Raw genomic sequence first — 26,558 nt, forward strand, 5'->3', positions numbered from 1 at the left:
ATGGATTCTTGTATTTTGAAGTTTGGGCTTATAATGCTTTTCTTTCTATGTATTTGCAAGAACAGCATCTGCAAAATTAGCCAATATGCTCCATCTTTAACACAAATCACTACACTTGTTCTTAACCCAAGTCAGGATGAGACTATCAGCAGTTATTCAACAACGAGCATAAATCCCTACACATCCCAATTGCCAGGAAACTAAGTTTTTGGAGGTTTTGCCTACCAACACACTCACACACATGCACAGTAGAAGCACTGTCTATCTGCTCCTCAAAAGGAAACAACAAAGGAAGACTTGGCTCAAATTAACCTAGTTGAGAAAACACACAGCAAAACTATTCAGAATGTTTCACCATAATTTCAGCACGAATGTAGACCTGTTCCTCTTAGTACCAATCACCTGCAGAATTCTCCCAGCCCATAAAACCAAATATAGCCAAGTGTGAAATTTTTTTACTAAGCCAAATATTGACCAAGCTTAATGCCCAGCCTGCTGGTGTACAAACAAAACATTTGCTTGAGCAGCTTTATTAGTGTGACTATCAGAACAACACGTAATTGCCAGCTTAAAAAACAGCAGCTGGGCCGAGTCAGCCCACAGCTTCTGGCCCAACAGGTCTCACCCTGTAGTGTAACAGCTCACTGATACTTCCAGTCGCCCTCCCAGACCCTTAATCTACACCTCACAAGTTTCCTGGTCTATGAATATTGTTCCACACACTTCATTTCTATTGTAAAGAATGCGTCCGGGAACCAGAAAACTTTATCATCATTCGGTTGCAGTGTATCTCAACAGTCAATTATTCACAACAAAAAAAAAGAAGAAAAAAAGAGTAACTTGTGTTTTAAATTTGCTAGGGGCAAGTTCTACTCAATGCCACCTAATTCTTACAGAAGAGAACACAAACCTCCAGCCCAATTTACATTCTCCATGCTTCCATCACATTCTGCACTTGCCAGCTCTCAGGCAGCAGCACCTCATGCAGTGCTGCTGTGACTTACACAGAAGCACTTCCATATTTCAACCTTTGCTCTTAACGTATTCTGAAGTTTACCATCTTTCTTTTTCAGCCTGGGAAATCTCAGGTGATTCTGATGCGTTAGCATCTAGTTCTCAGCCAGTGATTGTGCACCACCCCAGCCCAATGTCACTAAAGCCTTCCCTGCAGAAGCAAGGCTGACCTGAAAGATTCCTTTCCAACTTCAGTTTTGCTCCTGGTTGCCGCTATGACATTCTGCCCCTTCAGCTATAGCACTGCAAGTGCTTCTGCACCATGCTATAAATTACATCAGTGAACCCATCTGCCTTAAAAAGAGGGAGATTCAGAGGAAGATTTTCCTGTTTTGATTCTACTTATTTCAAACAAAATTTTTGTTTGTAAAAAGTTCCTCAAAACTGTAGCATCAGTTCAACTCAATGACCTCCTGCTTTTTTTCTTTTTTCTTTTTGATCTTTTCATGTAACTGCAATTAGTGAGGGATGAGCTGTGGCCTTGAGCACTAAGCACCCACTGCATCCTCACAAGCACAGTACTTGCTGTGTTAAACTGAGAACCACGATGCAATTCCAAGAAGAACAGAGACAAACAGAAGATCTCAAGTCCCGCGGACCAGACGAGAAGCGCTGCAGAGTCAGTAGCACCAGCAGCAGATAGAGAACAGTAAAATCAGAAGTAATGCGTAGAGCAGGGACAGCAGGCAGACTGCTTCCTGTACCACCTCGCAGAAAACTGACAGAACAGCTGAGCTAAAATTTCTAAGGTTTGGGTACGAATTGCCTCACCTTACTTTATGTGCCAGTCAGTCCTAAACTCAACAGTGTATATATATATATATATATATATATATATATTCATTGTGCAACAGTTGCTCTGAAAGCAATGCCTCCTATTTTATGAGGTTGGCCCATGACACCACAGTTGGGTGTTGGTGGGAGGCAGCAGAGGTTGAACCTTCCACCAATATTCTGTTACCATGTATTGTTACAATATTCTTGTTGCCATGTGGCAGATGGCAGCGAGGGGCAGTCTGACAGGTGGTGTCTGACAGGGAGGTGCAGATGAAGCAAAGATGTGTCACTGAATTCCTCCATGTGAAAAAAGAGAACACAGCGATGTTAACTGACTTGATGAACATTTCTGGAGACCAACAGTGGATGTAGCACAGTGAAGGGTGGATGGTACTCTTCAACAGTGGCAACAACTGTCAACTGCTGGTACAGATTATTGTGAGTGCAGCAGGGTCTTGTCCATTGCTGGCAAAAATGCATAGCTGATGGTGGTGATTGTGTTGAAAAAGAGTGTTTTGTACCAAAAATTCGCTCCATCAGATGGTGGTATGGTTCTCACTGTTGTAGTTTCCATGGGGAAAACTACAGAGGCATTACTTTTGGAGCAATCTACAGACTTACATGTATATCTATATCAATATTCGGTAGAATCTATGGTGTAATTCATCTGTGCAGAACAGGAACGCACTGTGAGGCAAGACAACTCCTGCTAAAGGCTGCTCACGGTGACACCAAGCAGTGCCCTGCTGGCTGCCTGGGGAGATGGGGGTGACAAAGAGGCCCCTCAGCCCTTGGCACCAGTGCACAGCTACACAAACTGTGCTCACTAATCCTGGAACCCTGGAGGAGGGCAAGTATTTCCAATGTATCAAAATGGAAGTAACACCTGTAGATCTACATAATTCAACCCCTCACGGACATTAGGCATGCTTATTGGTAGGGTTTTTTTTTTATAGATTACAGTTGAAGGCAACAGGAGATAATGAAGCCAGTCTACATATGCTACAACAGTTGGAACCGAAGCAAACTGTTAACTTTTGATGTAACAGAAAGGAGCTATAAGCCAGAAAACATTTGGATGAAAATAAGAAAAAGATACATATCACACCCAAAACAGAGACAAATACCAACTGAACCAAGAAAAGACAGCAGTAATCCAAAAACCACAAAAAGAGGTGTGGTTTCACAAACAGAGAACAAGAGATCGGGCAGGCAATAATGTAGCAATGGGTGCAACAACGAATCACTGCCAGAAAAGGAATTTTTTTTGCTAAATATGCACAGAGGGAAAGACTGCCATTAAAAACAAGGACTTCTTGCTGACAATCCACAGATTAAAACCAACCCTTCCAAATCAACTGATCTTGTTACTACTCCCATTCCAGCAATCCCACTTTCAAGGGTATCTCAGACATAAGCAAGCAACAAACTACATTAATAATTCTCACAGCAACAACTCATTTCCTGGCCCTTTCCTTGTCGCCTCCCCTACACACAGCACTGATGTTGGAGCGAAGGCACCGGGGGAGGAAAGGCTCAGAGAGCTCTTTGGAAAAGAGGCAGCTGCAAGTCAGCTCCATCCAGCAGAATTCACCCCAAATCTTGTTGCCTACTTCAGCAGAACACTTAGGAAAGGTGGCACAAACAGACTGCATGAGTCGTGCTGCTGGTACCCATCTGCTGCCAGGCGTTGTTACTTTCAGATGTAGTAGAGAGTGTTGATCTACCATATGGAAAATAACACTTACGAAGCTAAACACAGCATTCCTGGGGAGCTTGAGATCTACAGTACAAGTTCTCCAGGTGCAGGAAACCAATGCTTTCGAGATCACCAAATGCAAAGAATGCACACAACAAGGAAAAGGCCTTTGACAGCATTACGATGGACAACAAATGAGAAAGTGCATGAAAAACTCTTTAGCTTCTCATTTTCCTTTCCGGACTGGAGCAAGCAATTACTCCAATAATACCATATGACGTCTTCTAGTTCTCTGCCCTAAGAAAGCAGCCATATGTGCACACACAGATGCATACACACCTCCCTGTATCGAGGCTACAGACAGACACAGACATGCACCCAGATGCACCACATCTGAGTCAGTTGCTGGGATGGCTTTGTGCTACACAAATGAATTTTTTCCAGTATTTTTTTGATTTTAAAATATTTCCATTCTTATGAGAATTGAATGCAGACTCAAGATCTTCTGCAAATAACAGTTGATATATTAAGAATAAGGGGTCAATACAGAGATTTTAAAAATTTCATAGCTGCTTTTCAGACAATCTCACAGACAACTGCTTCAAAACCTGCCACACAGCACTGTTGGAAGACAAAATTTAACAAGGCTGGTAAGCTGAAAATTAGGAGCTTGACGAAAGTTAAGGAAGCAACAAAACAGATCTGAATAAGTAACTTAAAATCAATCATGGAATCTTTACGGATGCATTGACCTTCACACCTCTAAGTCTGCTGAAAGATACATCAGAACGCTTCTGATTCCTGAGAGGAACAACAGGTTCAAATGCCAGTAAAAGCAAAAGTCTGAGGCAGTGAACAAAAAAAATGAAGCTCATTATCTTATTACCTCCTGGAGGCTTTTCAGCTATGAATCAATTTCATATTCCTACAGTGGAAGAACATTACAGCACTCAGAAGCATCACATGCTGGAGGAACCATAGGGACTAACTGCTGGTGATACTTGGCTAGCTCATGTAAATTAGCACAGTCTCTCTAAATATTAATGAAAGTTCATTTCATAAAGCTATTTCACAATTTAAATTGAGCAACAATTTGGCAGCAGTGCTACCAACAGAAAGTAAATACTATATCCAAAGGGGATGTTCAAGTGAAAGATGTGAGCCTGCTGTGCACTAAGGCAGAGCAGTGATTAGGAACACTGAAATCATTTGCCTTTTCTTACATCTGACTGTGGACTTGCCTCCCTCACACTGAACACAAAGGACAAAATACGACTGGAGATGAGTGCACGGTGTGTTTGTATTGAAGGCACAGAAAATAAAACGAAAGCATAAAATGCGGCTTACAGTGAGGTCTTCTGCCAATGAATTGTTAATCAAATGAAATTCAAAGCTTACTGAAACAGAAAGCACAGGAACGTTATGATTTCAGTTATAAAGAACAGCCTCAAGAAAAGAGAAAAGCTAGGAAACACCTTTAACAGGTGGTGAGAATAACTTAAAAGAACAGTGAAAATAAGAATACAGGGAAAGAAACTGAAGTACAAAAGACTCGTAGTGTTCTGTGTAAAGTTCTTCAAGTAACCCTATCTCTCTTTTTTCTTTTCTTCTTTTCTTTTTAATAATGGAAGTATTTAGGGTCAAATTTTGTGAAGACTGAGGTCACTGCACAGTTACCAAGGAGAAGGCAGCACCTAGCATGTCACAGTATGTGCAATTTAAGGTTTGCGTCAGACTTCCAGATGACTGATTGCATTCCTAATGGCAGACAGGAATATACACCCACAGAAAGAACTAAGGTAAGGTTAATAAAACAGAACTGTAGATCAAAAAGCTGCAATTTATTCTTTTTCCTCTAAAGATGGTTATTTCAAATTAAGAGAGTTCACGCTCTGCTAGCTGCTAGAGAGCATTTTCTAACAAGCCCAAATGATTATTTTATATCTTACTTTATCACTGATTCTTGTTCTCTATAAGCAAAGACAAGAAAATCTGCTTACGCAGTGCTTATCTATGTAACTTTTTTTCCTTGAAGCACAGAGAGTAAAGGAACAAAATCTTAAGATAAAACAAAGGGACTCACGCTCTCCACACAGAGGCACCTGTTTGCTTTTTGTGTATTTCTATGCAGAAGATTGAGTGTGAGCTGTCATTATGTGGGGCAAGCACTCTAACGCATTGCATGGAAAAATGTGGTTGGAAATATACCCACTGCTGAAAAATATTTAGCTCCCTAAGAGTATTACAATGGCACGACTCAAGTGGCATTACTCTTATATGCATAATAGGTACTGGAAAAATTATTCTTGCAGATGGATTCAAATGACAGGAGCCAGCAAGGACGAGTATCCTTGCTGCAGCACAGCTACAGCACTCAGAATGGCACCTCCTCACCCCAGCCCTCAGGAAAGAAGGTCAGGCTGCAGCAGCCTCATACCAAGCCCATTTTCCACAATGATACAGACTGTGCAGCTGATCTCTCACCATTTACGTATGACACAATTTCTAAAGGGCTCTGCCTGTTTAAATTGGACCATTCATGGGCACAAATGGTTCTGATGGCTGTGCATGAGATTTGAAAATCACTAGAGGAGCACAGAAACAAAATCAGTTATTCCAATACGAGAATCATTAAAAACCATGCTTCAATTTCTTTTGCTAATGTTATTTGGAAAAGTTCACATATCAGCTCAGATACTCTAAAAAAGGCTGACATTCCAGAGAGCAAAACATTCATCTGGCTTTAACCACAGTGGGCATTCTCAGGTCTTTGCACACTGCACTGTAAGCTCACCTTAGTTGCAAAATCATCAACCGTGAATTACACAAGGGAAAAGAAGAACTGTATGACTGCAGAAAAAAGTTATTTGGTATTAAGGGATGCATCTTCACTTAACTGATGTTTAATTTGGCAGCTAAGCTGTTGCTAGCACAGCAAGCATGAGAGCATGTACCTGGTTCAGATTCTTCCTTTTAAACCAGCAGCATATATCTAAAGCAAACCAAGATGAGGTTGCAGAAAAATCCATCTAGCAGAATCAAAACTAAATACTATTTAAAATGACAATAATAGTTGTAGTCATTTTATTCTGTAAACTTTAGAGAACATCTACTTAAAACTCCTTAGGAGTTTCTGAGGCTGTTTGGTAAAATACCAGGTCATTATCCCAGGTCATTATCCAGTCTTCAAGAGAACGCAGAACTGTTACAATACAGCAAAAGACTAACAAACCATGCTTTCAATACAAAGAACAGGAATAACACTTAACATCCTAAAGTTTGTATGCTGTTAAATCTTATGGAAAACCTTGACTTCCTGAAATAGTCATGGTAGATGCAGAGACACTACGCACTGAAGAGGGCTTCTGGTAGAATTCAGGGAGAAAAAAGCCATTAAGGCTCCTGTAAACACAGAAAGGACATTCACTCTGAGCTGCAAACAGTCTGAGGTAGGGAGAATTCCCAAAATATGTTTTGATGTCTAATCGTCCTTTCTTATTTGCCTTTGCCAGTGACAGGATATTGGACTTATGAGATGATCCAGTCAGAGCTAGAATGTTTATGTTTTTAAGCTCAAGTAACGAGGTGTGTATGCAGAACACAACTCCTGAATAAGGTAGATATGATCGTGGCTATACAACCATTTCAACCCAGAATAATTCTGAGCTGCTGCCAGAGATGAGCTGAATCAGAGAGCCGATCCAGCTGAGAAATATCCATCCCAGTGCCACGTATCTGCCTCTGTGTGACTACCAAATACACCAGAAAAGTGTAAAATACACCAGCTGTGGGTGGGAGAGAAGGTGGGACAGATCTGATCCACAGCAGCCTCAGTGTATGAAAATGGAAGTGGGCAGACAACAACTGCTCTTAACTAGAGCCAATGAGAGGTCTAAGGATCACAGAGATTACACTGCATAATAATTATGCAATTAAAATAACTGTGACTAGATTTCAGGGAGTGGAGAAGAAAGCAAAGCAAAGCTTCGTCTGGATGCTGAATGTGCTGGGAAGCAGCTGGTAATGCTGCACAGGCTCTGGCACTGGCCATGCTGTAATGCATGTCAGCACCATGACAATTCCATTTCAACATACTAAAATACCTTGGGATACAAAGCCTAAAACACACACAAAGTTGCACTCAATGGAGATGTTTTACTCTGAACCATCACTACTCAACAGCAACATATAAGCAGGGGGCTCAAATATTTCAAATATCAACATTAACCTGATGTTTGCAGTTCACTCCAGATAAGGGTAAGTGGCAGTGCACACAATATGATCTCAGCACAGATCTGTTTATGTTTTGCTACCAAATGCCTTGTTTGATTACTGCTGATTATCTCTGGTTTTCTGGGAGAGGCACAGATCTCCTCTGTACACACGAAAGCAAAATGCCTCCACACCTGGGTTGACCAACACAGAAGCATAAACTTCATTACTGCTAACTGGACATAACTGACCCATAAGAAATGTTCAGCTTGCAGTCTAAACAACATGTGAGATGAGCACGTGCTCAGCACTGGCTTCATGCCGGGTCAGAGAGCAGTGCAGAAGTGCCCAGGAAATCTTCAGCCACAGGTCAGCCTGCACAGTGGGGCTCAGCTGTGCTGCTGGTGGGCATTAATCCACGGCCTTCACTCCCACCAGTGGGAGCTCAGACAGTTTAACATGAGAAATGATGAGGCGGTCTTTTTGGCCAACAGAATTTAAGGGTGGGGAAATATAGTGGATATATCTGCACCCAGCATTCAAGGTAAAGAAAAGAGCTAAATGATAAAAAGCAGGAAAGTGTCATATTTGCATAAAAGAAAAACGTGTGCATAAACAGCTCTAGGAACAGTTTTACTGGATCAAAGCAATGTACCATCAGAAAGCAGTAAGGACATACTGCACTGCATACAAAGAGAATTGCCAGCTTCTGAAGCAATTAATGGTACCAGAGCTAAAAACCAAAACCAATACCAGCAACCCAGTACCAGGCTAATGTGGGTATCAAATCCATTTACAGAGTTCAAATGAGAATGTGATGGATGGATACAGCTAACACTTCATGAAAGAGGCAAAGATTCATAGGCCAAGAGCACCTCTGAAGTGATAGGAGAGGCTGAAGGAGCTGGGAATGTTCAGCCTGGAGAAGAGGAGGCTCAGGGGAGACCTCATTGCTCTCTATAACTTCCTGAAGGGAGGTTGTAGTGAGCTGGGGGTCGGCCTCTTCTCTCGTGTCATTAGTGATAGGACCAGGGGGAATGGCTTCAAGCTACGGCAGGGGAGATTCAGGCTGGACATGAGGAAGTATTACTTGTCAGAAAGGGTGGTCAGGCACTGGAATGGATGCCCAGGGAGGTGGTGGAGTCACCGACCCTGGGGGTGTTCAAGGAAAGGCTGGATGTTGTGTTGAGGGACGTGGTTTAGTAGGAGCTATTGGGAATAGGTGAACGGTTGGACTGGGTGATCTTTTAGGTCTTTTCCAACCTTGGTGATTCTATGATTCTATGATATGCACTTGGAAAACAAAATATTAACACAACTTTGCTTCCCTGGAAGAACCAAAGGGCAGTAAGCTTGCAATGAGAACCAAAACAGAGGAAAAAAATCAAGTGGAACTGAATACAACTCCTCAGCTAGACTTCCAGGAGCTGGCAATACTAAGCCAGAAAAATCTACCAACTAAAATACATCCTGAGAGCAAACAGCTGGAGCAGACAGATCAGAAATGAAAGCACACGAAGTAAAATTCCCATGTAATTTGAAACTATATTAATTGATTTTTTTCTGTTTTGCATTGCTGGAAGCAAAGCTAAGAGCACTACAATAAAGGCAGGCTCATATTACAGAAAAATAATTAAATAGCAGTAAATAATAGGCTCTGACAAATGCAAATTCATGTCATTTCTCTGACAATTGACAATACTGACAAATTGCTAAAAAATCCACAACTAAAACCTGCATCAAAACTGTGAGCTAAAAAAAAAAAAAAGCTGAGCATTCCTCATTGTTTCATAAAATCCCTCAACTATTACCTTTGTTTCACGTGGCATTATTATCCAGGAACTCAAAGTAATCTAATCCCATCATAATTGCATCCTCTCCCCGACTGTAGCATTTGGTACTATTATTATTTTTGGAATTTTTTTTTAATCAATAGCAAATTTGGGAAGGGACACAAGTGACACACTCTTGAAATTAGCATCAGAGTTCCTGATGCTGCCCTGAAGTGCGGGGCATCGGTGCTCTGTGCCTGCAGACAAACCTGCCTACTCCTCTGCCTTTTGTTCACTCATAGGAACAGCTTCAGATGCTCCACCTACTTCTTTCTCATGCGTATCAGACACAGGCTGAGCATTTTGTAAGCACATGAGCACATGCACATAAACACACCCCTCGTATATTTTTACACAACCATTACATTTCTCAAAACAGTTCCTTTGTATTTGAATTCCAAAGGTCTCTTAATACAAACACACAGGTGATTTCTTTCTAGAATTTAATTTGAGGAAGACTTCTTTGAAATAGAGAAAACGTATCAGGCAGTCCCACACACACAGAGTCATCAAACATCAAAGCAATCGCTCACTACTTCTCGTTTGGCTCCTGCAAATATCAGTAACTCTAAGACAAACACACTACGTAAAGCAGAATGTATGTTCAGTACTGCAGTAAAACCAGAAAATAGACTCCAGATGTTTCCTCAAATCCTGCCAAAAACAAAATTTGAAAAAGCATTGAAATCCAAGTGAGTTGGAAGCCTCAATGTAAAACATGTAGGAAGGAGGGGCACACAGAACCTGTAGTTTTGTTAGGAGTAAATTTGTTCTGTCTTCACCTACTAGACAAGGGACGATCCTGTGTAACAGGAACAACATTCTACATCACAGATTTGAAATCCAGAGAAAACATTCCATAGCTTTCATGCCTGTGGAAGGCTAAACATAATGACTGTGATTTTGAGCCTCACTTTCCTAATTTACAGTTTCTCTCACAAAATCAAAACACACCAACTGATGTTGATGTCGCATGGGACCCATTTTGTTGAAATGCAAAATAAAGGAGGTCTTCTTACACAACCCTTCAGCAGTAACTGCTGTTGGCTTTTAACAGCAATAGGTTATCAGTATTCTGGGCCCACCATTTCTCCTTTGCATGCCAAAAAGAAATAGCTGAAGCACAGCAAGTTACTACAACCACACAAACACAAAACAATCACCTATAGAGGTTCTTCAGATGGGCCTCATCTAGGCTAATAAATAACTTTAAGACCTCAGATCAAAACATAGAGACCTACGAAACTTTTTTGGAGGCATTTCAAAAGAGCTGCCTTAGATATTCATCTTGGAGTAAAAAAATTGCCTTCAGGGTGTGTCAATCTTTGCTCCTCAGTTAGAGAGGAAGTGAAGGCAACTAGCTTAGCTCTATTCTGTAGTTCTGGTGGAGACAGCAAGAGGGATGCAAGTACTCAAAAGCGTGCCAGCAGCTATTTGGAAAAAAAAGCCAAACAGGAAAACAAAAAGCTTTGTATCCAACAGAAGTATCATTTTATACTTTGTCTTCCTGCAAAACATACCACAGCTTATTGTTTAATGGACTGCTTAATAGCAACATGCATTTTCAGCTCAAAAGCAATCAACAAAATATTTGTGAATTCAACTAACGACTTTCTGAACTGCCACCTGTCTTTCAGAAGCATAACAGCCCCAGCTCCAACACAGCTCACTGCTCCTTATCAGATACAGACTAAGATAACGTTAAACATGAGAGTTTATTGGACCAATAGAGCTTATGAAAAAAATCCAAGTGTTTACAAAAGCACGGCTTAGGTCAAACTCCTACAGCCAGGATGCCCTGCAATCTGAAGGTATAACACAGTTAGGTATTTTACCTGCATGGCACTCTTCCCCAGCTTAACCACCTCAAACAAAGTGACGGGGTCTCCTTCTCCATTCTGCTGAGGGTGGCCATTAGCTCTTCCACGACTTGCTCCTCTGGCTCCAGATTCAGAACGACCTTTGTCTCCTGGAGACTTCCGAGGTTTCTTAGTGGCAGACTGGGCAAAGAAAACCAGCAGAACGAAAAATTTATTATAGCTATGAGATCTGACATCACTCCAAGTATCCTTATACATCATAGATAGATACTACACACACGTGTTCACTCACACGCATAAATATACATGAACATCACAGAACAAGCCAGGCTAAAACGGATCTCTGGTCTCCAGTCTTATCTCCTGCAAGGTCAAAGCAAAGTCAGCTACGAAATTCAGGGCTTTATTCAGTCAGGAATGTATATTTTCCATCATCAGCAGCTGTTGAGAAATAACCTAAAAGCCACTGTCAAGCCAAGGAATTCCAAACCACTGAATTCCCAGTTTTTAAGCATCAGTTCACGTCAACATCCATATTAGTCTTAATCAAAACAAACAGACAGTTGACAGCATAACTCAAACTGGATAAATGGCAGCAAATTACAGACAGGACAGTAGAAGTGTTTTATGCTGGCATACAACGTAAACTTTCAGAATGAGGACCTTTGGAAAACAACAAATAATTTATTACACATATACTTGTCATGTTAACAGTCATTTTCTCTAAGCAGTTATACAACCTTAATGAAAAACAGTGCAATGAAGACACAACACTTCAGCTCCGATAAAATTAAATAATGAAATTTACAGCTGGATTTGGCAGATCATCATCAAAGCCCCTCCTTTCCTGCTTCAGAATTCTGAGTAAAACTTCTTCCCTGTAAACATGAATTGTTTAATAGATTTTTTGAGCTTACAATCAGCTGTTGTAGATCCCATTTGTGATGGGTCACGTAGTTAACTGTTAGAATTTTTCATCTCATGGAAAAAATTCACTTTCTGGGGGGAAAAAAATTAAGATTCCTGCTACAATCTCATGTGTGAATCTTCTCTTTCTCCCTACTGTGAGGCAGGCAAAAGCAAAAACTGCCATCTGCCACAGAACAATGCAGCCTTTTGAGGAATACTGTTATAGAAAACAACATGCAAGCAACTCTAAAATTGTACTGAGGACAATACTGTCACAGTACCATTTACCTTGAATATACAGGCACCCAGTTTCCATTAAAGCTTTTAATGTAAAGAGCAGGAAGTCAGCGTTTTTAGTTGCATCTTCCAGGATGAACGGAAAGGAATCTGATTTCTGGAATAGAGCTGGTAGAAGACAGAGCTGTAGGCTAGCCTTCTCCTTTAAAAGGGATCACCACTGGTGGGGACAGAGAGAAAACGGCGAGGAATAGTGCAACTGCTTCTTGACAACAGTCAGTTAAGGCCTTGCATACAAATGCAAGATAGAAAGCTTAAAACAATGGCAGAATATCTATGAAAAACTTCTTCTCTGCATTTATGATTAGAAGAATAAGAGTTCCCTCCCAATTTTTTTTTTTTTTTTTTTTGCAAAGTTTCCTTTATCAACAAGAAAGCTATAAATACACTTAATGTTTGAGATCTACCAAGCTCTGAAGAGACACACTACCACTGTTTAATAAGAGTGAAGAAGTAAAAGTAGCTTGGTTCAGGTACCGATTAGATGATCTGAAGAAATGCTTTATGAAAGTGGCAAGGCCCTGGCACAGATTGCTGAGGGTGGTGGATGCCCCATCCCTGCAGGTGTTCAAGGCTCAGCTGGATGGAGACCAGGCAACCTGACCCAGTGGGAGTTGTCTCTGCTCGTGGCAGGGGTTTGGAACTGCCTGGTCTTTAAGGACCCTTCCAAACTAAAACACTCTATGATTCCATTCCAGAATGTACAATCCACATGCTTACTCAATCTGGGTGACAGAAAGCCATAAGCATATGATCTAGCTAGAAGTATTGCTAAAAGAAAGCAGGAAGGCAAGTTGATGCCCTCCACAGATGCTAACATAAGCCAGAACATGGCCCCTCTATACTCAGCTCCTCTCAACATGAAATTCAAAAGGGTGATGTTAAATCCTGCAAGGACTAGGGAAAACAGTAGGAGCTGGATGTGAAATGCACACACCAAGAATGTGAAGCACAGGTAGTCCTGCATCTCAAAAGAGAGACATGCTTTCACAGGTTAGGGTGGGCCTTCAGCTCAATCCAAAAAACAAAGTCCTCAAATGCCATCAAGAGCTTCCACACAGCAGCAGCCCCCACCAAGGATGAGTCGGGCTCCAGTAAACCTCTTACAAGCATAACGTGACATTTCTTGACATCTGACAGAAATAAGTTCGTGTCAAGTCCACTCTCCTCAGGATCCACCAAACTATCATCCAGATACAGGAAAAAGATTCCTGTGCTTTCTAATGGGAGCAACAACAGCAGTTACTGTGTGCCCCATCTCACCTACTGTTTCAGCACCTTGAGATGCCCGAAATTGCTGCTTTCTACCTAAAGCCCCTTAACTTGACAGTCACCCGTGGTGGTTTGCCTGTTTTTCATTTTAAGCATCAGTTTGTCAGAATCCTGAAGTGGCTTCGTTTTCTAGGCTCAAAAAGATTGACTTTTCTTCTGTTAATGAGAGGGATCCCTGAATAGGGAACAGGAATCCCTGAATATGGAAAAGGCAAGCCGGATGGCTGCACTGTATCTAAATACATTTGTAATCCTCCTTAGTGCAGGTATCTGCTGCAGAGACAAAGCAGGACGCTGATGACGTGAGCCAGGGCATCCAGAGGGAGAGACAAAGAAGTAGTGCAAGGAAAGGAAGCTTGAGGCTTAACCTCACAAAGGCGCTGCATGGGGGCACGAGGCTGCAACAGCCAAAGCTGTGCTTTCACTCTGAGACCCGGGTGCATGGAGTCAGACTGGTGGGAAGGCCAGAACAGTGTGCTGTCTGAGATGGGAACTGGGGTCACCCCACCAAGACCAAAGAGAGACTTCTCTAACTTTTTCTTCTCTAAACTATTCCAAAACCAATTCTAAGCTCAACCTATACACAAAATACTTTACCCTGTTACGCCATTATTCCACACAAGTAATCATTAGACATGAGTTTCATTCTCACAGAATTCAGTAGAAGTGACTCTGCTCATGTTCAAAATCAGAAAAATGTTCTGACAAATGCTGTCACAGACATCAGCCTCAAATACACGAAAGCCTCCAAAGTACAGTCATATGAAAACAGAAGTTATTACTTACTCTTTGGGGTTTGTGCATTAGGCTAAACTAGCAGCAAACAGGGCTGAGAATTAAACCACGTAAGCATTACGAAATCTAGGAATTTCAGAACATGCCAGAAAAACTCTGAAATGGTCTTACTACTGACCCCAGGCTCAGCTGTTGCTTTATGGCTTAAACTAAGGGCAAACAAGAAGCAAAATCCTTAACTGTAACTAGACTAACATTGAGAAAATTAAGAATTCTGTAATAAATAAGCTAATGTTTTCCCTTTCGTGTCTTTAAAACGATTCTGAAGGGAAAAAATGTGACTCACACTTGAATGAACAAGTTATAGAGTTAACAAGCAATAGAGTTCACTAAATAGAGCAATAGAGACACTAAATAAAACAAGAAAATAAAACAGCTTGGCATTTTCCATTAATGTTGCCCAAACTGATGGGAAATATTTCAAGAAGAAATAGACACTAGAAGAATTACAGGTCATTAATTCCACTGCCCCCAGTGACAGCCTATATGTGCACTCACACCACAAGTAATTTAAAGTAACATCCCATTTCTTAAGACAGAAGTTTTTCAACCCTCCACCTGAGCAAGACAGAAGAACTTGCCTCTCAAAGGCATCATCGTCTCGATAAACTTTGCTTAACACTGTTCAGCAAAAGAGTATCTGGTTTGAGCTCTTTCTGAATGAATCCTTATAGAAAGAAGCTCCCTATCTAGCTATCCAGGTGGAAGTTATTGGAGTCGGTCCTTTGAACTTCATCACAGAAACAAACAAGGTGCTCCTATTTGAAAAACCTCATCCTGCACATAAAGACAAGATACAGGACTGCTAACAGCCGCTTCACGCACAGCTGCACGACACGCACAAAGACTCAACTCCAGTTTTAAGGGACAGACGTAAAATACCAGGTCAGCAAGCTGAAACAGGGCAGTGATGGATGTCACACTAAAGCACAAATCCACCATTAAATTCTTCCAAGAGGATTTCTGCCTCCTGTCAATTGGGACGCATGTGATTTGGAACTAGGAGGAAAACTCAATTCCCTAAAATATTTATCATTCAGATATGAGACCAATTGAAAATCTCACATATGAAAGCAAATATAAGGTACCGTGGTCTGTCTCCTCCACACCAAAAGAAATAAATACAAAAGTACCTGAAAGCAAAACCATACAGTCTGTGCTGGGAACAAAAGCATCCAAAGTGCTTTGCTTCATCTTACCTCAAAAAGAAATACGAGGAGAGAAGCTGAAGAACAGCATGCAGCAGCCTCCAGGACTATGAGATGAGAAACACACCAGCAGAGATCTCAGAATTGCCACCCCTGGAACAGACTGACTTTTCTTCTTATCCTCCAAACAAGCCAATCTCTACCTACTCCCATTTCAAAATACAATAGCTGAAAACCTCTAAAACCCAAACCTCTCTCATTCCCTTAGTCCTCTAAGAGCTGAGGTTTAAGCCGTGCAATTCTGAGATCCTGGGGAGGTAAGGCCAGGTAGGTTAATATAAAGCATGGCAACTGAAATTAAACAACTCTGTAAGACATCTCTGATCCAAGAGAGGAGGCAAAAACAGCGGATAAATGAATAACTGATCTGAGCCTGAGCTCACTAATGTGAAAGCTTCACTGGGGTTTCAAATCCCCTACCTAGAAGAGAGCATCCAATTTCAATAATGCAGCGTACAGAAAAGGCATTTTTTAGCTCAGCAGCTCCAACCAGAGAACTCCTTATACACACAGCACACGATTTACTGAACGTACACCTCGTTGGCTATCTCACACACAGCTCTATGTGAACACACACACCAACACATAGCCACTGACTGGACAGAGCCACCCAACGCAGTCAATTGATCCTAGGCATCTGCTCTACAGCCAGGCTGTTCAGAAGAGCACGTGGCCCAGGGGAGGCCTGCCTCAGCCACACCAGTGCTGGGACAGAACATGGTGCAACTCCTGCCAGGTTCACTGCATGAGTTCAGTGCAGTCAGATTACTCACCAGATCAAGATGATTAATCTCTTCATCAGTCAGTTTGGACTCTACCCAGTACCTCTTTAGAACTGTCTCTAGAGAACTGGGGGAGCAACATGGAAAGTAACCCTTTCAGAAAGGAAGGCTTCCCCCAAGTATTAAGGCTTTCTAGGAATCAAAAAAATCTGTGTTACCAATGGTAAATTATTTAAATGAGCTCTATCACTTACAGAAGTGTCCCAACTGCAATGAGAAAATGTCTTTCTGGAAAAAGAAGGCTGGAAATAAAACACCAGCCTGTCTTTCTGATAAAATGTGAAATCAATTCTACAACCCCACAGCTAAAATCTTATTAAGGTAAATACGTGTATGGGTTTTTTTGATTGAGTACATTGTGTACAGCTCTGTAACAGAACAGCACAGAAGAGTAAACTTTCTTTCCAAATATGCTTATGGCAGACATGCCACCATAGCTGCAATGACCTAAAGGATGTAAGCAAGTCAGCATTTCTGAGGAGAGATTAATTCTTATTAGACCATAATATTTTAGTTAGAGGAAAAAAATACTGAAACAGTATCTTTGGGCACAAAGCCTTTCTTTGTCTGTAAGAGAAATGAAAATCAAAACATCTAAATATCAGTTGAGCAGAATAGCTCTAAATACTGCAATCTGTGACACATTTAAGACTAAAGATAGGTGGTAGCTGTGGAGGAACTACAAGTGACGCAAGCAGATGGAGGAGCTGGGGAGCCACAACTCCTGTGTCAGACAATTCAGCTGTGCAATCCAGGCAGGATCGCAGCAGGGATGAGGCCACAGGGAGGAGGAGGAAGAAAGCGAACGTCCAACGTTTGCAAAACCAACACCTCTAAGTACCTCTTACTAAGGCCATGATTTTCAATATCAAATAATGTTATAAATTTAAATGCCTGGAACTAGTCTTTCAAAGGAGTTTGCATTTCTCCTTAAAGATATCAAAGACTGTGTGGCTTTCTCCTTTTCAGTCATTTTCTGTTGAAGATGCTTATTTATTCCTTTCCATTGCTGCAGTACGAACTGTGCAGGCAAGGTGCCATTGTGGATCCAAACACAAACATTTTGTCTCAAGCCATCACAAAAACTTAGAAAATTTGTGGTGAGGGGAAAGCAGTAAATGTTATTTATCAATGTTAGCCACGATTTCCACAATTTCTCACAGTATTCTTCTATGCAGATCACAGAATCACAGAATTGTATGTAGATTGGGAAGTTGTGATCCAGATGGGCAGACAACAGAATTAGATGGCTGGAGAAATGGCTGAACTCAGAGGACAGGGGCTAACATGTCAGTCTCTACTGGCTGTAAGGGTATGAAGGAAGATTACACTGGAATGTGTCTTATTCCACATCTTTATCAGACAGCCAAAGAGGGGAGAAAATGGGTTTCTGTCAGGTGTGCAGACGACATGAAATCCACACGGCGACCACACAGTGATATCAAGGGCAAGACTGCTGTGGGCAGCTGGAGGACTAGGCTAACAGGACACTCCCATTTCAAAATGGACAAAGACCTGTCCCATGGCAGAGTAACAAATCCCTGCACCTACAGGCTGCGGGCTAGTTGGGCCTTTATTCTGTGGAAAATACCATCAGAGTCATGGTAGACAGCGGGGTGTCCTGGCACTACAGGTCATCAGCAGCCTAGCCTGCACTAATGTAACACAGCCAGTACATCAAGGAGGTGGATTATCCTCTCCCACTCAGCACTTGTTAGCCTGTATCTGGAATACTGTGACTGGTTCTGGCTCAGCACAGACAGGGGCTGGGAACACTTCCCCAATGGGGCTTTTATTGCAACAGCATACAGTGCGAAGACAAGCGACAACAGTCAAGAACTGAAGCAAGAAAGGTTCTCATCAAGCAAAAAGAAAAAGCTTTTTTGCAGCAGAAAAGTCAAGCAACGAAACAAATTGCTTAGAGAGGGCGTATACTATCCAGCCCTCAAGGTTTTCAGAACCAGACTGCAAAAGCTCTGAGTGACATGCTCTGATCCCAAAGCTGACTGTGCTTTGAGCAGGTCAGAACAGAGCCTCACAAAGTCCCTCCCACTCCAGTGACTCTATGACTGCTCATCACTGCACTCCTCTCTGAACCCGTTCCAGTCCCAGTGTAACTTCCTTGTGATTTTGGGTTAGGGGTAGAAAGGAGTCAAGAAATCAGACTTATGCAAAGAAGTCCAATTTTGGAAAACAAGAATTACAAAAACTACTCATGTTCTATTGTCTTCCTTGGTTTTAAACACTAGATTTGCTTTTTCTTTTTAACTTCTAGAAAACATAAAGGTGACCCTTTCACAGCATCTTGGTCCTCCACATCAAGAGAGCTGAAGAGCATTTTCAACACTTGCATGCTTAACATTGGGGGTTGCTCTATACATAAGCAAATGCTCCTGTAGAAACTTGAAGCAGGAGTGCTTCAGTAAATGCTCTCACAGGAGTTACTGATATGCTCAAACAGAGGGATGAGGAATACATTATAACATTCACCTCTCTTTTCCACTCAATATGAAAGGGGAATATAATAATAGCAGTGTTGTTTTACCTTCCATTCACAGACTGACAGCCTTCTGGGTTAGCAATCAGGTTGCAAAAAACCAAGTTTTTTGTTTTCTTTTCTTTTTCAATTGGAATCTAATAACTGATACATTCACTAATGAAACATTAAGAATTTCTCATTTCACTCTTTTCTTGCAGGCTGTGTAAACAGACGATTTCTTTTCTTTACATCTTTCTTGTTAAGATAAGGTAAGCTTATCTATCTGATGGAAAATACATAGCCTCACAGAAAAGACTACCCAAAAACTTTCAGGAAGGAGTAAGACTTGCCAAGAAAAGCCCAGGACCTAAAATCTTGGCTCATGAACTCCAGAAACTGGAATGCAAACTGAAAGCCAGTATGCTTTGTCTGCATACTAGAGAGAAACACATGCTTCTGCCCATGCCTACAGCCTCACTAGCTATGGTTAGGGATTAGATTTAGGGTGGATGCTCTTAGGATAAAAAGGAAAACAAATGCACAAAATCTCAGTCTCTCAGCACTGTATATAGGGGTGAACCTGGAGGCAAACACTAAGAGGAGAATCAAAACAATTAATAGCAAACACAGAACTTGCCACCAAAAATCTCATTGCACACTGTGTATTTCAGGTGATGTCAAACAGGAGAACTGCATCACGTGGCCTTGAACTTACAAAAGAAAAAGAGCACAAGACGCAACAGAACTTCAGTCATTCCTAATAAGCTGGGTAGTAATTTGTAAAGGAAATGAAAATACAAGACCAACCTGCCTTAACACTGTGTGATAGAGATTTGTTTCTGCATCTTCCCATTTATGGGCCAGAAATGGGCAAACACAGCTAAGAAAAGCAGTCTGTTAGCAAATCTCACACAGCAGACAGCAAAATCATGGGTTAACTATGGTTGTATGTTAGATAAGAAGTCAAAGCTCCCTACTGATATGCAGAACATCAGGTGTGCCAATTATATGATTTTTTAAGATGCATTAATTGATCTTCTGAGACATTGTTAGTACTATGCTGAAGCTATTCCATTCACACCAAGAGATGATCAGTTCCTAAGAACATGGCTCAGCTGTCATTTGTCACTTGAAAAAAAAATCATTACAACTTTCTAGACAAAGTGGTTGTGTTCAGTGAGACTCTGCTCAGGTCTGGAAGAATGTTGTAACATGACAGCAACAAAACAGTACAGAGCTAGTAAATTTTAAAAAGCTGTATGAACTCATTTTTATGTCCCTTTTTAATTACTTCAAACACTTGTATTTCAACCTGATAAATACTTCATACTACAAGTCTTCATAGTTTGACATAGGGCTCATTAAAAGCCTATTTATGTGACCACAAGACGATTAGATGAAAAACAGTTTGCAGTCAATTTTAGATAGATGCATAACAAAATAAAACTAAATTACACATACTGGAGGCCTGCCAGGACGGCCCCTTTTTCTTTTTCCTTTGACTTCTGTTTCTTCAAGCTCACTGCCAGCATCTGAATGTGCAGTAGTTTCATTTGTAGAATCCCTAGGGGGGAAAAATACTAGATAAATGAAAATGATTTGAAATCAACAAGTAATCTATAACTGACTGATTAAATTTTTAGTCCTAAATCAGGAAAAAAAAGCATTAAAAGGCTTGCCACATTTATTCTGCAAACTAAGGAACCAAGCAATGCCACCCCTGGCAAAAGTCCTTACCTTTTTATGGGCTGGAATGTCATTTTATAGACTGAAACTTCTTTAAATTAGTAGCTTCTTTTGAAATCAAGTTGCACTTCAAAAACTCACTATATCAAGCGGCATATTGTCAATATACCCATCATACGTAGTATATTCACTAGTATCAGCTTTCTTAAGTACTTTTGAGCTGCTTTTAAGGTTAGAGAGAAACCAATCAAGCACCTGATCTGGCTACCACAGCATTAGGGCAGTTGCACAAAGTCCCACTAGGGTTAAATCCTGTTTTTAGTCACGCTTGAAGACAACGCCATTGTGCAGCTGTTAATAAAAACGGATTAACAGTGACCACGAGGCACAAACCAGAGGACTCACTTCAATCTTAAATCATTGAAGATCCTTGCAGCTAGGAAAATGCTTCCACTTGTGCAATAATAACAAAAAACAAACAAAAGAAACCTCACAAAGCTCAGATTATCAGCAGAGAAGCTCATAACAATTGTAGCAATTCCTGGTTTAGACTAAGGCCATACTCAATAGGGAGAAACATTCATTACCTCCAATTCCTCTTCTTTCCCCCTACAAGCCAGGCCCACACGTACCTCCCTTTAAAACAGACCTGGCTGCTTGAACAAACTCAGCTTATAAGTCATGTTCCAACATTACGTTTTGCCCAAGAGAAACCCACAACCAAAACCACCTGTGAATGATGTGCATTGTTCTTTGCAAGACCAGCAGTGCATGACATCTCCACAAGTGAAAGAATACCTACAGCAATGTCCTCGTTTGTTCAAAGCTGGGTCAAGTCTAGTTCTAATCACAGCCTTCCTTAAAGGCAGTATAATTTCCTTGAAGTGAAGGCAGTTAAATTGCAGTAAAACTTGTACGGAGGGAAGGGGGAAAAAATCACATCTGTCCCATTAAATTATAAACCCTCCAATATGAAAGGCATTAGTGATCTGGTTTGTGGAAACTGAGAAGCTAAGACCTCCACGCTGTCAGTGATTTCTGTTCACTTGTTTGCTTGAATCAGGAATACCTCAGAAATTTGCTGCATCACCAAGAAAGCTATTCAATAATGCAGAAAGATGCAAATATCACTACACCAGAATCAGGAATCTTTGACACTTGTCTTGACTGAAATTAGTGCATTCCCCTAAATTAGCATATGCCTCCTCTAACACAGATGATTTTGTGGAACTATGCTGAAATTCTAGTATTTTGAGGAATTATTTTCTGACCTTTTCCAGTTTACAAGCACAGGAACACCATGCAGTGTGCGTTTACAAAAGTTGGAACACAGAAGAAGACACAGCAATCTGCTTTCCTGACAGCACTGCTGATGGACTACCCTGCAGTAGTCTATGTATCCCAGAAATGCACATGCCCACATTCAATACCAACTGTATCCAAGCACATTCTAGTTTGCAGACTGCATGTTTTTATGGCAGTATTTCTACAACTTAAACTGAAGCTTAGGTGTGATGGAACTAGAGAATTAACTTGTCTGCTCCTTAAGCAGGACATTTGAAAAACCCAACTCATTTGAAAAATAAGTGAAACCAAATGAGGGAAAAAAAAAAATCAGTGAAACCCAACAACAGTTCAAAATGACTTGGCTTCACAATGATGAAAACCAACCCAGCAGATGAAAACAATGCCTACGTGGACGGATGTATCCAGGCTCTGCACATGCTACAACTCAATGTGTAAAACATGCATTTGCCTTACAATGACAGCTTTTTTTTTTTAATAACTTCTGAATGCAGAAGTGAGGAACATGCATAGAAATATCTGCTGCATTCTGTGGCTGCAGATAAATTAAAGCCATTCACTCTTGCTCTGTGTAGAAAAAAACAGCTGCTCTCATCCACAGAACCCTAACAAAAATGTGTCAGGCATGGGGTGGTCCAAACAATACCGCAGTTCTGTGGAAATGCTGTAACTTCCTTAGCTTACAAAACCACACACCTAAAGTCATCGAGACAAATATTCTTCTCCATTAAAAGCAGATTCAGCAGTCTGCCATGACAAATGGCTCTACTACTTCCCCGAAATGCTGAGTTATGGAAGGAAATAAATCAAACCATCCTACCATTTTGCATGCACCCAGTCCATGGACATCTTCATTTTGCTACACCAGTGTCTGGGTCTAACTCCATCTATGGAGACCTGAGTGTTTAGCAATCACTTCAGAGCTCTATGTATGAAATGAACATTTGAATTATTACTAACCTTTTCACTTTTCAGCAGAGCTCTGTCTCAAACGTGATAAGCACGCTTCTCTGATTCTCCTGTCGAAACACCTCTCATTTGCTGGAAGCTTTTTTGGAGAGGCCCAAGAAATCAGCGAGGTATGATTCACTTTGTCTTACTTTTAGACGTATACAATACACACTGAAAATCTGCAATATACCTCATGCTGAAATCACTGTCCAAAATAGGTTAGACAATTTATGAGTTTTCTTTCCTCCACTAATAGAAAGGTGGTCTAGACAAGGTTCTCAAATACAAACGTTCAACATTTTAAAAAGATCAATCTCCCCCTAACAGTAAGCGGGGAAGAGAAAATATTTCTTCCCACAGAGGAACATAAGCTTGTAACAGGTGAACAAATTAATAAGCAGATCACGTTTATGGAGAGGGGTGACAGGATAAGGACAACCTACAGTCCTCGGCTGACTTATCATGAAAACAAACACCCGCAGTATTTCCAGAAGCAGGCGGTTCTGCTGGAACCATGCAGCTCCTGCACAAAAAGGCCCTTGCACTGAGGCCTAGAGCTCCTTCAGAGTGTGGGAGGAAGTGCTTCTCGCTCCTGGCGAAGCCTTATAGCTGCTCTGAATGCACACACCCATGTTCCTTTCTTCTTAGTTATGAACTCAGGGGAGGAACAAAGCATCTCAGAACTGCTTGCAGTTCTGTCAGGTTTTTAACACTTACTGAGAGGAGCATCTGGCCAGCATCCATCTCTCGTTCCCTACACATCTTTCAGAGCTGCTAGGAAGCGATTTTTCCTGTGGCATTCACCTGCAACTTAACAGACCAGAATTATCCTATCCTTATTCTTCACGTGTGTGTGTGACTCGTCACCTGAGAGAAAAACCTAGGTTTTGCCGTAATTTTCCATTTACCTTTCCTGAAGCTGTTGGGATGGAAAGTGGGCCTAAACAGACCTGCATGAGAGGAAAGGCAGCAGTGCTGAAGGCTAAGCTCTTCCTCTCCAAGACACCCTGACCATGGCAGAGACATGAGAGAACTTGGCAGAGCGTGAGGAGACCTACAAGACCAGGCTGAACAAAGTAAGGAAGAGAAGTCATAACCTCTGTAAGGAACCTAAGTATACTCTGCCTTTCTTTCTGGTTTCTGTGGTGGCACAGGCATTCTAGAAAACTTGGCAGTAACTCCAGAATGCCTCCTAGAAACTCTGGATATTATTCTGAAGTTGTAAATCCTGGCCAATTAAACTAATCATGTGTTAATGAAGAATTAATGGGTTACTCGTCAGTCCTTTGCTATGTCATGCTTCTAAAGAAAATATTTCCATCGACACAATAAATTTCAAATCTCTGCAAAATAAATCAACTGAATTAAATTTACCTTCCTTCTACTACTACACAAAGCCCTAGCTGTGTAATTCATACCATGCCCTTAAAACAAAACTAAAGAAACAACCACACCAAAAACCTATGTTCATACACCAGTTCTAGTAAATAAAAACACTTCTGTAGACCTTGTCTGTGTTGTTGAGGTGGCTCAAGGTTCTGGCAGACATAAATCCAGTAATTGCTGCCACCAGCCTCAGCCTCGTGAAGAAAAGCATTCCCAAAGAAAAATGGCTAAATGCACAGGCTCATGAATCATGGATGAATCAGCTCTCATGGTTGATCTTCAAAATCTGAGAGCGTGCCTCACAGCAAACATGACTCATCCCACCGAGGCCCAGCTTTCAGCAGTCACCTAGGTCACGTAAACCAGACAGAGCTCTGTGCTACGTCTGAAAGATGGATACGTAGCATTCTGCCTTCAGGACATTCTGAAGCCACTTCAGTGAATCCAGAAAAACTAAAGATTCCTCCTTTTTGTGTGCCCTCAAAGGGAAGAATTCTGAGAGGGAGTCACTGATACTGTTCTAAGTATATTAACGAAACAAATCGACTTTCAAACTCTTTGTCTAAAAGGATGGCCTTAAAGGTTGGTTAGGTTGTTTAAGTTGGACAGTATGGGTGGTTTACTGCCACCTCAGTCATCTCTGGGTTGAGCAGAACTGCACTATCAAATGTCCCTCACACTTCCCAGCTGGGGTGCTGAGTAATGGAATCTATTAATATGCATTATATAACTCTAAATTCTACGCTGCTCCATTCACTTCTTAGGGCCATGCAGACTTGTGAACTGGGAACGGGAATATCCCTTTCCCATAATCACAGTGACAAAACGTAAAAGCTTTCTGTCCTCAGCACATTTCAGTTACTTGAACATGGCACACACAGGAAAATTTTAACTGAGAGCATCTCCTGGAACGCTGCCCCTCGGTGGTACCCATCACAGCCACCCACTGCCGGCTCACCACAAGGATTGGCTTTTCTCTGGAAATGGCTTTAAAAATACAGGAGATAACGGCAGTCCTGGGCATACTATTATTAAGGTCAAATAATTTCACAGTTGTCAAAACACTCAGATTCTTCAAAGGGACTTAAATCTGAGGTCAGGCCCATCACAGAAGGAAGGCTGTTTGACATGCAGTGCCAACTTCCACGTTCACCTCTCCATTCCCATCAGATTATCGCTTGCTGACCGCTGTCTGCTGCAGCCTCAGGAGGCGCGGGCACTGCAGCCGGTCGCAGCCAGCTCCGTGAGGAGCGGCTCAGCCAATCAGCGCGGCCGGCAGCTCTGCTGGGGGGCGGGTTGTAAAAAGGGCGGGAAAAGGACTGTGAGGAAGCAGCACTGCGGGGCTGGCTGGACCAGAACACGTGAACGCCGCTTGCACGCTTCAACCAGAGGAGCCAGAGGCCTTTTGTACAATAAATACAGCTCACGGAAAGAAGTGCCCTCCTGGAATACGCAGAAGTGCTCAATTATGACAAAAGCCCATTCCTATTTCTGAAATCTTGTAACATTAGAAGCATAAGAGTAGCAAATACTTGTTTTCACTTTTCACATCAAAGTAAAATCTCCATATAAGGAGCCACCCTTTAAAGGAAACCCTTAAGTTTTATAGCTTTCCAGGCTATGACAACGCACGAAGTCTGGAACACCGGTCTGCTTCCTGCTCAATTCTGCATTTTGAAAGCTGAGAAATTCAAATACATAAAGAAGTGCATACTCACTGTAGTACTGGCAAATCTGAAGTAATCATTTTTGCAGCACTCTCGAAAGTAAGAGCTACATAGAACTTCTTCTCAAAGTTATAGCAAGACAACTACTTGGAAACCTCTGTCATGAAAAGAATGTCAAAGTCCAGTCTGTAAAAAAGAGAAAAAAAACGTTAGTTGTGATTCCAGAACAGTCATACATTGAATGAAAACCACTGCAAAGAGAAGTTCTGCCCTCAGTTTGAAGCATGATCGCTATTAGTCCACTTGAAGCTCAGAACCAGCATCCCCAGGACAGCAAAACCATATTCTTGCATTCCGTGGTTCCATTTCTGCTTAAGATTTTGCTTCAGCTGCTGCTTCAGGGCTTCCTATTGCGTAATCTAAACAAAGTATTTTCTGTTACCTCCCATATGCATTTACTGTAACTA

The 26,558-nt window shown here is 41.4% G+C and overlaps 1 protein-coding gene across 4 annotated transcripts in view; it reads right to left on the minus strand.

Annotated features, from left to right (window-relative positions):
- The window catches only part of STAG1 (stromal antigen 1), a 126,601-nt gene extending 100,280 nt beyond the window's left edge, over nt 1–26,321 (minus strand). Inside the window, exons 1-3 of one of the 4 annotated variants that reach the window (XM_042878162.1) lie at nt 26,143–26,321; nt 20,558–20,660; nt 11,370–11,549 (exon numbers count right to left, since the gene is read on the minus strand). In XM_042878162.1, coding sequence (XP_042734096.1) covers nt 11,370–11,549; nt 20,558–20,660; nt 26,143–26,171 — 312 coding nt within the window. In that variant the 5' untranslated portion in view covers nt 26,172–26,321. The remainder of the gene's footprint in view (nt 1–11,369; nt 11,550–20,557; nt 20,661–26,142) is intronic. The other 3 variants (XM_042878163.1, XM_042878159.1, XM_042878161.1) reach the window with 3 other exon arrangements.
- Nucleotides 26,322–26,558: the final 237 nt, after the last annotated feature.

Source organism: Lagopus leucura, unplaced genomic scaffold (genome assembly GCF_019238085.1).
Source record: "Lagopus leucura isolate 7727_CA_CO unplaced genomic scaffold, USGS_WTPT01 Super-Scaffold_100021, whole genome shotgun sequence".
Taxonomy (NCBI): domain Eukaryota; kingdom Metazoa; phylum Chordata; class Aves; order Galliformes; family Phasianidae; genus Lagopus; species Lagopus leucura.